This window comes from Macrobrachium rosenbergii, chromosome 18, assembly GCF_040412425.1.
Source record: "Macrobrachium rosenbergii isolate ZJJX-2024 chromosome 18, ASM4041242v1, whole genome shotgun sequence".
Lineage (NCBI taxonomy): Eukaryota > Metazoa > Arthropoda > Malacostraca > Decapoda > Palaemonidae > Macrobrachium > Macrobrachium rosenbergii.
In genome coordinates, this window is record NC_089758.1 from 22,494,234 (window position 1) to 22,506,733 (window position 12,500).

Sequence of the window (12,500 nt, forward strand, 5' to 3'; positions counted from 1 at the left end):
CTCTAATGTAAATCTAGTGACAATTTCGGTAACAGCCTGTTGTTCACTATGTTATTCATTAATTTGTTTGTTTTGCATTTACGAATACTACGAGTGTTTTGAGAATACCTACCATTGTTTATTACTGTCCACAGACTTACAAAGGAATATATATACATACATACACACACATATATATATATATATATATATATATATATATATATATATATATATATATATATATATATATATATATGTGTGTGTGTGTGTATATATATATATATCAAACAGCATTGCAGTATTCATGTGTTCCTATGCTTAATGAATAACACTCACACCACAAAGTTGAGAGCTGTTTTAGTCTTATATCTTAACTATGCTGAGAACTGCAAGGAACAACAGATTTAACATAGATTTAACATAAAAAAATAGGTTATATACGTTTTGAATTATTTCACACGGTACCCCAAAGTATGGCCGAATTTTCCCCTTGGGGTTATACCCTACCTTTCCGACCACCGCCAAAATGATATCAATAAAATCATCACATTTTTTTTTTCCTTAATGCTGTGGGAACCTACTGAATTCTTCATATCATCTTTAATTAACGTTCTCGTTCAAGTGGGGTCAATGAACATCTGATGGGAGAAAGAAAAAGCATACTGCATTTTTATCAGAAAACAGCAATAATTGACCCAGGAAAGAACAGTTATTGATTTACGCATCATTACTGAAACTCGTTTTTAAAGGCGGGTAACACTACCACAATATCTGTTCAGTTACGTCACTTCTATTTTCATCTGGTGAACTTTAAGAGATTTCTGGTTTCCGTAATGTTTCTTTTCTTTTAGAAATCACTGTTATTATCGGTTCCCATTTGGAGAAAGATCGTCAGGTATGCACAGGAGCGCGTTGTCGACGACATATGTTGCCAAACAAGTATGTATAATTAAAGTTACAGCACAACAAAGTGCCGGTACCTTACACTTTACCTCTCTCTCTCTCTCTTTGTAAGTAAATTATACTGGTCTCTTACTTATTTACACCATTTGCGCATAAAACACCGTACCTCTTTATAATGCCAAGGCTCTTAACAGCATAATATGACGAGCACCATCCTGATAAATAACACTAAAACACTATATTCGTAAGTCTCATGCCTCAACTGCTGCCTTGCTCGGAAACTCAGACCCCAGAGCCGCAACAGAACAACGTTGTTGCTCCTACGTCCGGCAGCCGCAACATTCGCCCCCACCAACAGTTCGCGGTAGGACAACATGATTCATCCTTTTTGTTTGTGTACGAGAGCATGATGCCAATTCGTAATTAGTTTACTCCCTATTCTATGTTAAACGTATGTTGCGTGAGGAAAGTTGGCATTACATGTGTTTTTTTTTTTTTTTTTTTTTACATAATTCTGGCGGACATAAAGCCGTTCGCCTTTCGGAATGACATCAGCTTGTGACTCACATTGTTGTTTTAGCTTCATGGAAAATGTACCTGCATTACTCTTAATACTCCACTTTAACGATTGATCACGCATGACAGGCATATTGACTGACTGAATGTGTGTGTGCCTGAGAGAGAGAGAGAGAGAGAGAGAGAGAGAGAGAGAGAGAGAGAGAGAGAGAGAATTTCCTCAGAATTCTCTTTCGATATTTCCTTTGTCGAGTTCCTGCACGTTTAAGCCGTCTTCATGATATTGAACACCGTTAGGCCTAATTACGTAATATGAAACGACTGTAACTACTGATTAACATTCTTCTTGCATTGCACATTTTGCTTCTAATAGTCATCGTGCTTGGTGTTATTTAAGCTATTGTTGTTCAATCGGCGTCACATCGCGAAAAGTCTTTCTAATGCTATTTCCTATGGTCTAAATTTCCGTTGAAAAGACGTATTGGAGTCGAAGAAAACGCTAGGCGCCAATTTGGGGAAAGTCAGCTTCAGATACCCAGTCGATAAGTAAATAAACAAAACTACTTCAGTTCATTGTATCGAAGAGAGTAAAAACAGTTTTACTCACACGCAAACGCCCAGAGAGAGAGAGAGAGAGAGAGAGAGAGAGAGAGAGAGAGAGATATGCTCTCGGTAGGCAGGAAAGAGTGAAACTCAGTAACCAGGAAACCTGTATTGTCGTACAGACGAGATGAAAATAAATTACCAAGAACTCTTTCGTGACTCAGCAGTTATTACGTATTAATTCAATGGTCGCTCTCTCCTTCACAGTAGGAAATACTGTTTTCCTTAAATACACGTTCTAACAGTTTGCGCGTGCGAGCACACACACACACACACACACACACACACACATATATATATATATATATATATATATATATATATATATATATATATATATATATATAATATATAACCTCATAGATATTACTATATATATATATATATATATATATATATATATATATATATATATATATATATATATATATATATATATATATATATATACTGTATTCCTATCATTATGAAATCGGTTGTTAACGAGATCTGTTAGATGCTGTTTACACTGGAAGTGGCTTATAAAATTGCCTGTTCTGATTCTTGGAAATGTTACGTCCAAGCTAGGCACAGCTAAGTCCATTTTGAATTAATTATCCTGTGTCTTACGAATATCTTGTTTATCGAAGTTATTCAATGAAGTTTTGTAGTTATTGTTCATATGTTTATATTTGCTTTAAGTAAACTTTTGTCTAGTTTTACTTTTGAATTGTAAGTGGCAAATCTAGTTTGCGTTACCGAAAATAAATGAAGTATCTAAGTGTAAAAAGTATAAGTAGTGACTATATATATATATATATATATATATATATATATATATATATATATATATATATATATATATATATGAAATTTTTATCACATATATGATTTATTCCCTATATGATAATTTTCCTTCAGGAGATATTCCTGAGGATTTATTCCTTCATTTGATATTAAGCGACATTTGTAGATTCATGATTGTATATATATATATTATATATATTTATATATATGATTGTATATATACAATATATATATATATATTTATATATATATATATATATATACAATATATATATATATATTTTATATATACATATATTTATTTATATATAATATATGTATAACTAAAATTCCCTTTCAGTAATGGAGTCATGGAGCAGTTAAGGGCCAATTAATTAGCAGACATATGTTGAATGGGAAGACGGGAGATTCTTGCGTCATCAAAGGCGCAAGTTAAAGGAGGTATGTGTCTCCACTTTGCTTTTATTACTGTTCGTCTTTATGCTTTAAACTTTACTCTGTACTTTAACTTTAATGCATTATAAGAACGATAATGGGTTTGTGTGTCTTATGCATTGCGTTCATTATTATCAGTGTTCATCTTTACCCTGTGTACTTTATATTTTGTATATTATAAATGCGAGCTTTTTACTTGGTATTTAATAAATACGAGTTTATGCTTTGTATTTTTAAAATATGAGCTTTTTGCTTAGTATTCTGTGAACGAGAACTTTATACTTTGTATTTTATAAATGTGAATTTGATAGTTTATATTTTATGAATGCAAGCTTTTTGCTTAGTATTCTGTAATGGAAAACTTTAGACTTTTTATTTTGTAATGGCAAATTTTATATTTGTTTTATAACTGCGAGGTTTATAAACTACTTTATAACAACAAACTTTATACTTGTATTTTATTACGGCAAACTTTATACTTTGTACCTTATTAAGGCGAACTTTACGCTTCGTGATTCATAATGGCAAACTTTATAGCTTGTATCTTATAACTGCGAAATAGGAATTAATTTTATACACCATGCATTATTTAACCTTTGCTTAGGCCTATATAATCGATCATCTCAATATTACATACTTTATGCCTTATCTTGTTTAATCACGAGAACAAAATTAAATTGTTCACTTCAGCCTTGACCATTGTTCATCTTTGTAAAAGTGAATTCACGCTTTTTGCACTTTTTTTTTACAAAAGAGAACAGATTTCACTTTTAAATTCATCGCTTCCTGTTTTATATCTTTTTTTTTTAATACCAACTCCTTTTATTTTCTTAAATTCATCGCTTCCTGTTTTATATCTTTTTTTTTTTTAATACCAACTCCTTTTATTTTCTTCTTTCAACTGTTAAAGGTGACCTTCCTTTTGTCGTGACGCCAGATGAGCATTACAGCAAATCAATACATCAGACAGTGATTAAAACCTTTCAAATTGATAGACAGTTATTAAGTCATTTTATGTCATAAGGGCATCACGCCTTCTCTTTCTACCTTCGTGAATATTCTGTCGTGTGATAGATCGCTCCGCAAATGAATATAAAAATGCGCACATTTTTAATAATAATAATAATAATAATAATAATAATAATAATAATAATAATAATTAATAATAATAATAATTATAATAATAATAATAATATGCGACGCATTTTCCCTTAGTTAAAAAAAAACTCTCTGTGTAAAAAAGGTTAAACTACATTGTTACATACGAATATAATTCGAGCTGAAATATAAGATTAAATCCAAACAGTGCAAAGCTGACGCTTATTATTATTATTATTATTATTATTGTTATTATTATTATTATTATTATTATTATTATTATTATTATTATTATTATTATTATTATTATTCCGTTGAATAAAATGGCAGCATAAGTCCGATTTTATATTGAGTGCATTTTAATTAACAGAACATGTTTATGAGAGAGTGTACCTCCTTCCTATATTATTATTATTATTATTATTATTATTATTATTATTATTATTATTATTATTATTATTATTATTATTATTATTATTATTATTTACCCTCAAGAAGCATTCTAATATTCCAGTAAAAATTACATGAATACATACAGTTAAACAAACATCTACAGATACTTAAGTTTAGAAATCAGCTAAGGCAAGTTGTCACAAGATGCCTCCAAGTACAGTAACTGTAGCAAGAAATACAGGAAGTGTAACAGGAAGTACAGTAACTGTAGCAAGCAGTACAGTAACTGTAGCAGGAAGTACAGCAACTGTAGCCGGAAGTACAGTAATTTTAGCAGGAAGTACAGTAACTATAGCAGGAAGAACAGTAACCGTAGCAAGAAGTACAGTAACTGTAGCAGAAATTGCAGTAACTGTAACAACAAATACTGTAACTGTAGCAGGAAGTACAGTAACCGTAGCAGGAAGTACAGTAAATGTAGCAGAAATTGCAGTAACTGTAACTGCAAATACTGGAACTGTAGCAGGAAGTACAGTAACTGTAGCAGAAATTGCAGTAACTGTAACAACAAATACCGTAACTGTAGCAGGAAGTACAGTCAACTTTAGCAGGAAGTACAGTAAATGTAGCAGAAATTGCAGTAACTGTAACAACAAATACTGTAACTGTAGCAGGAAGTAAAGTAACCGTAGCAGGAAGTGCAGTAACTTTAGCAGGAAGTGCAGTAACTGCAGGAACTTAATTTTAGAAATAGCTAAATTACACAGCACAGGTAAAAAAAAAATTATAATAATGCAGGTGAGGATGGTAATCACGTCCTCTCCACTTGTTGGAATTCCCCCAATTAAGCAACAGATGTTCACACTCCCGCGAAATGTAAATCAGTGCACGTGGGGAAGGGTAAATTGAATTATACAAATTGCCATTCTCCTTTGTCTGCGTCTGCAGAACAGCCTCCCAGAGGATGGAGGTCGTGCAGTTGGAATTTCAGTAGTTCAAGCGACAATGCATTACTACCCTACTACTATTCTCCTTGCTTTTTAATCAATTTTTATCTGTTTACCTATTCACTAATTTAATTTTTCCTTTCCAAACAAGTGGGATCTCTTCTTTCTGTATTTCCCTTTACTTCCTCTGACTTCTTCCTAATGAACACCATATTCTTTGGAAGCTTGAATTGCACGTCAATGGCCCCTGTGGTGGGCTTGTTCCGTATGAATAGGTTTCATCTTCGGAATGTTTATAAAAATAATGGAACTGGATTTAATCCTCGCACCTAATTTTACCCTCTTATTTATTCCGATGGCTCGACACTCACACGGATTGTCATTCATTCATTCATGCCAGTGGCGTTGATCAACCCTAACACACGTATTTTCACTCGTTTACTCATTCTAGTGAGTCATCTCCAATATGTGTTTTCACTCACTCACTCATGCAAGTGGCTCAACTCCAGCACTTATTTTCAGTCATTCACTCATTCTAGTGAGTCAACTCCAATAAGTATTTTCACTTATTCACCCATTCAAGTGGCTCAACACTAACATATATTTTCAGTCATTCACTCAGTCGAGTGACTTAACTCTAAAATATATTTTCATTCATTCATTCATTCCGGGGGTGCAACTCTAACACGCACTTTTACTCATTCATTCATCCCAGTGGCTCAACCCCAAGACATCTTTTCACTCATGCGACCCTCACTCGATTTTCACTCATTCACTCACTGAAGTGAGCCAATTCTAGAACGTATTTTCATTCATTCACTCATTCCAGTGCCTGAAATTTAACACGTATTTTCACTCATTCCAGTGACTGAAATTTAACACGTATTTTCACTCATTCCCTTATTCCAGTGACTGAAATTTAACACGTATTTTCACTCAGTCACTCATTCCAGTGACTCAAAATTAACACGTATTTTCACTCATTCACTCATTCCAGTGAATCAAATTTAACAAGTATTGTCACTCAGTCACTCACTCCAGTGAGTCAACTCTAAAACGTATTTTCACTCAGTCACTCATTCCAGTGACTCAAATTTAACACGTATTTTCACTCAGTCACTCATTCCAGTGACTCAAATTTAGCACGTATTTTCACTCAGTCACTCACTTCAGTGACTCAAATTTAGCGCGTATTTTCACTCATTCATTCATCCCAGTGACTCAACCTTCATACGCATTTTCACTCACGTATTCCAGTGGTTCTCGGGGCTTATTCATTTTAAGGTAGAAGGTACTCAATATGAAAATTCTTATAACAATTTCTCAATAAGAGTCAAGTACTTCATCGTTACTGTAATGTATGATTTCGGACGCATAGGATTTTGTACAAAATAAACTTCGCGAGCATGAACCTAAAACCGCCGACTAATAACACAGACTAAACGTGGTTAGAAGAGAGGATGTGGTTAGGATGCAGACTTCATCTTTGGTTCCTAGCCAGCTGTTGCACGGTCTTCTCCAGGTGTTCTTAGTTGAATATAATAATGTGCAGTTGCTTGCAGTCTAACGAAATAATGGACAGCTTGCGCTGATTGCACTGACGAGCAGTTGGCAATGTTTTTGTACCTTTTCTAAGTCTTATTATCATCGTCATTACCATCCTCTTGGTTTTTTACGATATCCGAAAGTTTGGTCAATGTTAAAGAAGCCGCAGAAAACGGATATATTCTCAAGTAACAAAATGTATAGGAAATGACTTGGCAATAACGGGTCTCCCTGAAGATGTCCAATTAGAACCTCAAACGTTCAAGCGAATATGCAATACATTACTACCCTGAAATAATCCTCCATATACATTTTAATCATTTATTTGCATTTTTATTTATTCATTTATAAACATGTTGATTTGACCTTTTTTTTATAACTGCTCTCCCCTTTCTGCATTTCCTATTATCCTCTGTTATTTATTTAACTGGGCACCATATTCTTTGGAAGTTTGACTGTCAAGTTAGTGGCCCCTGCAGGACGGTTTCATATCATTCATCTTCCGTATTATTTATTTTCTGAATAATAATAATAATAATAAAATAATAATAATAATAATAATAATAATAATAATAATAATAATAATAATAATAATAATAATAATGTCATGAAAAATCTACTGTCATGATACACAAGGGAATAATAGAATCTCATTATGGCTTTCATTTTGAATGAATTTCTCTTTTTGACTTTCATTTTATCCTCATAGGAAATTTCATGGTCAGTAACTTCTATTTTGGTGGAACATCTCCAAATCTGCGAATCTAATTTTAGTGGAATCTCGTATAATCTTTCACAACATATGATTTTTATTTTAATAAATGAATTTGACGTCAGTGGAATCTCTCAATATGGGGTTATTTTTGACAGAATTTCTCATAACTTACAACTTTCATCTTGAGAGAATATTAAAATCTCTGACTTCCACTTTAATTGGATCTCTCAAAATTTACGACTATGATTTTAACTGAGACTCTTATAATGTATCATTTTCATTTGATCAAATAAAAATATGCGACAATATTTAGAAATGTAAATGCAGAAATTATAGGCGTTCTCTAGAAAACCGTAATACGATGTATTGTGTATAATCTTTATTAAAACGTAAGCCAGCACATTGCTAGCACAATAATCTTTATTTTAGAGAAATTGGAAGAAAAAAACTGATAACTTCAGAAGGAGGCAAATTATTCTTGGACTGATCTGGAGTTATGAAATTTAGGCTGCCAAGCTAGGCGATGTTGCACTCTCGGCCACCAGTGATTAAGACAGTGTAAAGAGGAACAAGGCGATTAAAGAGACCCACAAAGTAAAGGAGACGAAGCACAACGATCTAAAGGAGGAACTGGGAGATAAACCCGCAGTTGCAATAAGAAGTAAAGTTTAGTGAGGCTGGATAGTATAACTGACGAAAGGAAGAGGGAATGGAGGTAAAGTAAAAGGCTTAAAAGTTGATGCAGCTAGGGTCCGAAGGGATGCCGCAAACACCCTTTAGTAATGATGGTGCACCCAGGCCACTAACCCCCTTCGGAGAGATTATTCTTGATGATAATGCTTCTCATCCCCGCATGTTGCTTGTCAGTGGTCCTGTGCTTGTAAATATTGTTATACAAGGCAAGAGGCTGGTTTGATCTTGAAAGACATTTGCTTCAGCGTTTGACGATTGTTGTACCAGTGGTGCCAATGCAAACCTTTTTCGGTTACTGCCGAGGGCAGAAGTGGGTTGGTGGGACCGGTGTGTTCGCAGCCATTGTACCAGAAGCCACTCTTCCGGTCGGCTGCACAATGGATACTACCTGCAAAATGTATCAGGTCAAGGTCAGGTTGAAATGAGTTTTGTCTCTTCTCACATATAATAAAATGCTTTTATTCTGAAATGAGGCAGGAAAACCAAACTTTTCCTTAATTCTTTGGAGGTTGAAGTTGTGGGGAGGTCGAAATGGCCTTCGAAGTTGGTTGTTAATACACATAAATAAATATTATCTTATCTCTAAATGAGCTTTGAGGCCACAGAATAAAGTGTGATTCAGCAAGAGTAGAAATGAACACTGACTTAGAAAATAATTTGGGCCATTAGGTGAAAATCTATTATCAGGGAAAGAGACAACTTTGAGAAAGTGTCCTTCTTATTGACGATCACTTCCACATCTCTTGAAGACTGATATATAGACTGAATGGAAATTTCACAAGAAAATGAGTTGAAAAAAACTTTCTCTAAAAAGTTCCCTCTCACCTTTGCCGACCCTACCCCTCCCCTCCCCTACCAGGAGAAGGAGGACGTTCAGTATAATGCAAAACTAGTGAGCGTACGATGTTTGTGTTATTCCGTCAGAACTCTCAACGTAATGCAAATCATTTGGAAAAGTGGTTGTCATTTTGCTGTTATTCCTTTCAGAAATAAATCTATCATCAACTCTGTCAAATCATTTGCAAATAAAGTGGTTGTCAGTGTATTCCTTGTTGTTATTCCTGTCAGAACTTTCAGAGCAATGCAAATCAGTGGACCATATAATGGTTATGTCATCAAATGTCTCATCGTCCCCAGTACATTCAGTGTAATGCAAATAAAGTGAATGTTCACTGTACATACAATGCTTGCTGTTATCGCTGTCAGAACTTTGAGCATAATGCAAATCAAGTGAATGTTCAGTTTACATACAGTGTTTGTTATTATCCATATCAGAACTCTCAGAGTTATGTAAATCAAGAATAAATGTACACAAAATGTTTTTCATAACAAAAACCCCATCAGAACTCTCAGTGTAATGCAAATTGAGTGAACTTACAATGTACATACAGTGTTTGTCGTTGTCCCTGTCAGATCTCTTAGCATAATGTAAATTGTGAAAGTACAATGCTTATAGTCATTATCCCTGCCAGAACTACCTGTGTAATGCAAAATCGAGTCAACATCCAGTGGAAGTACAATGTCGTCTTCCCTGGTAGAACTCAAAGCGTGATGCAGATGGAGTGAACGTACCATGTTTGTCATTATCCCTGTCAGGTGTCGAGAAGAGCATTGCGCTTATGGTAGGACAGGGAGTCGCCTGCTGTGCCTGAGTACCCGCCAACATGCAGTCGGTACTCCCAATCGGCATTGTCCACCATGAAGGTGCTGTACTCGGCGTAAACTGCATTTTCATTCCAGTCCTTCATGTCAACGCGCAGCGTCTGTATTCTCTCGCTGGTCATCTTGTGGAGAAAGTCGTTGCCTGCAGATGGTGGATGTTTAGAAGTGTTAGTCGGCCAGAGATCTGTGTAATTTCTTTTATTATTGCATTAGTTGGACAGAGGTCTCGTTAAGCTCTTTTTAAAACGCTTTAGTTGGGCAGAGATCTTTGTCATTTTTTTTAACGCATTAAAGAGTTCTCTGCCAGTTCTTTTTGAAACGCTTTAGTTGGGCAGAGATCTTTGTCATTTTTTTTAACGCATTAAAGAGTTCTCTGCCAGTTCTTTTTGAAACGCTTTAGTTGGGCAGAGATCTTTGTCATTTTTTTAACGCATTAGTGAGAAAGGGTTCTCCGCAAGTTCTTAGTAAAACGCTTTAGTTGGGCAGAGACCTTTGTAAGTTCTTTTTCAAACTCATCACTAGGACAGAGACCTCTTTTTTCAAATGCATTAGTTAGGCAGAGATCTATGTAAGTACTTTTTTTAAACGCATTACTTGAACAGAGAACTGTAAATTCTTTTTTAAACACGTTAGTTGGATAGAGACCTCTGTAAATTCGTTTTTAAGTGTATTAGTGGGACAGATCTCTGTAAGTTGTTTAAACGCATCAGTGGGACAGAGATCTCCATAAGTTTCCTTTTAAACGCGTCAGAAGAACAGAGACCTCTGTAGGTTCTTTTTTAACCACATCATTGGGACAGAGGCGTCAGTATGTTCTTTCTGAAACGCATCACTGGAACAGAGATCTCTGCAAGTTCTTCTCTAAACACATCAGTGGGACAGAGCTCTCCTCACGTTCTTTTTTAAACGCATTAGTGGGACAGATCTCCTTTGAAACATGTTAGTTGGACAGAGATCTCCATAAGTTCTCTTTTAAACGTATCAGTGGGACAGAGACCTCTGTAGGTTCTTTTTTAAACGCACCAGTGGGACAGAGACTTCACGAATCACTCACCTATCCAGTATTCTGTCTCTGGATCGCCAAAGCCGAGCCTGTAATATCGCCAGCCTTTGTTGAAGTCGACTTGTTGCTCGAGTTTCCTCCTGAGCAAAATGGTGGTCCATCCACCATCTTCTCCCTCCATGTCACACCAGACCCGGACGCCTTTGCCCACGAAGCCACACCTGGGGAAAGGGAAAGAGACCATCAGATTCTTCCTTGGGATTTTTTTTTTTAAACCTTAGGAATAAGAACTCATTTATGTGGAAAAACAACTCCCTTATGTGAAAAAGCATCTCCCTTATGTTGCATGTGAAAAAACAACTCACTTATGTGGTATGTGCAAAAAATTCATGTGGAAAAAACTTGCTTGTGTGGAAAATTTACTCCCTTACGCGAAAAAACTATTTGAAGAAATACTCATGTGGCAAAACAAATTCTCTTGTAGAAAAACAACTCTCTTATGTAGAAAATCTATTGAGTTATGTGAAGAAAACCACTCACTTATGTGGAAAAACAACTCATGTGAAAAAACAGGACAGTTATGTGGCCTAATAACACAATAACTTGGAAAAATAAATCCTTTAAGTAAGAAAACAACTCATTTATGTTAAAAAAACAGCTCCCTTCTGTGAAAAAAAACAAGTCCATTATGCGTAAATACAACACCCTCCTGTGGAAAAACAACTCACTTATTTTGGAAAAACAACTCAGGTGGAAAAACTCCCGTGTAAGAAAAATAACTTTCTTATGTGGGAAAAAAACTCCCTTATGTAAACAACAACTCACTTCTGTGGATAGATTGTGTAGATTCCGCTGACGTTTTTCCCCTGCTGGAAGAGATCCTGGCAGTCTCGAGGCCTGCAAAAGAAAACATTCGTCTGTTCATAAAAGTTTTCCTATTTTTTTTTACCTTTTTGATGGAAAGGTTTATATTTCTAATGTTTGAGAATACATAGACACACACATATACATGTATAGATTGTGTGTGTATATGTATATATGGGGCTGTTAGTCCTGGAAAGCTTGTCACTTTTATTGAATAAATATCTCCGCTAGATACCATCCAGTTTCAGTGAGGTCCTGTCAGTAATTGCATTAATGAACAGATAATTTTGTAAGTGATAAAGTATATATATGTATATATACACACATATATATATAATGTGTGTATATGTATATA

At 34.8% G+C, this 12,500-nt stretch overlaps 4 protein-coding genes across 4 annotated transcripts in view; 2 read left to right on the plus strand and 2 right to left on the minus strand.

Annotated features, from left to right (window-relative positions):
* LOC136848193 (transient receptor potential channel pyrexia-like) overlaps nt 1-1,222 on the minus strand; it is a 16,499-nt gene extending 15,277 nt beyond the window's left edge. The window contains exon 1 of the mRNA XM_067120506.1: nt 1,052-1,222. The gene's annotated coding sequence lies outside the window, so the exon portion shown is untranslated. The remainder of the gene's footprint in view (nt 1-1,051) is intronic.
* LOC136848195 (sericin-2-like) overlaps nt 1-12,500 on the plus strand; it is a 66,372-nt gene that overhangs the window by 15,982 nt on the left and 37,890 nt on the right. The window contains exon 2 of the mRNA XM_067120507.1: nt 3,131-3,231. The gene's annotated coding sequence lies outside the window, so the exon portion shown is untranslated. The remainder of the gene's footprint in view (nt 1-3,130; nt 3,232-12,500) is intronic.
* Nucleotides 4,921-5,397, plus strand: LOC136847992 (uncharacterized). Its single transcript, XM_067120001.1, has one exon. It carries the CDS (start codon nt 4,921-4,923, stop codon nt 5,395-5,397), a length of 477 nt encoding a protein of 158 aa, XP_066976102.1.
* Nucleotides 8,288-12,500, minus strand: part of LOC136847993 (angiopoietin-related protein 7-like) — a 5,573-nt gene continuing 1,360 nt past the window's right edge. The window contains exons 3-6 of the mRNA XM_067120002.1: nt 12,107-12,178; nt 11,333-11,502; nt 10,189-10,420; nt 8,288-9,004 (exon numbers count right to left, since the gene is read on the minus strand). Of these exons, the coding sequence (XP_066976103.1) occupies nt 10,209-10,420; nt 11,333-11,502; nt 12,107-12,178 (454 nt within the window). The 3' untranslated portion in view covers nt 8,288-9,004; nt 10,189-10,208. The remainder of the gene's footprint in view (nt 9,005-10,188; nt 10,421-11,332; nt 11,503-12,106; nt 12,179-12,500) is intronic.

Coding starts and splice junctions, on each gene's coding strand:
- LOC136847992 (XM_067120001.1), top strand. CDS start 4,921: ATGCCTCCAAGTACAGTAACTGTAGCAAGAAATACAGGAAGTGTAACA.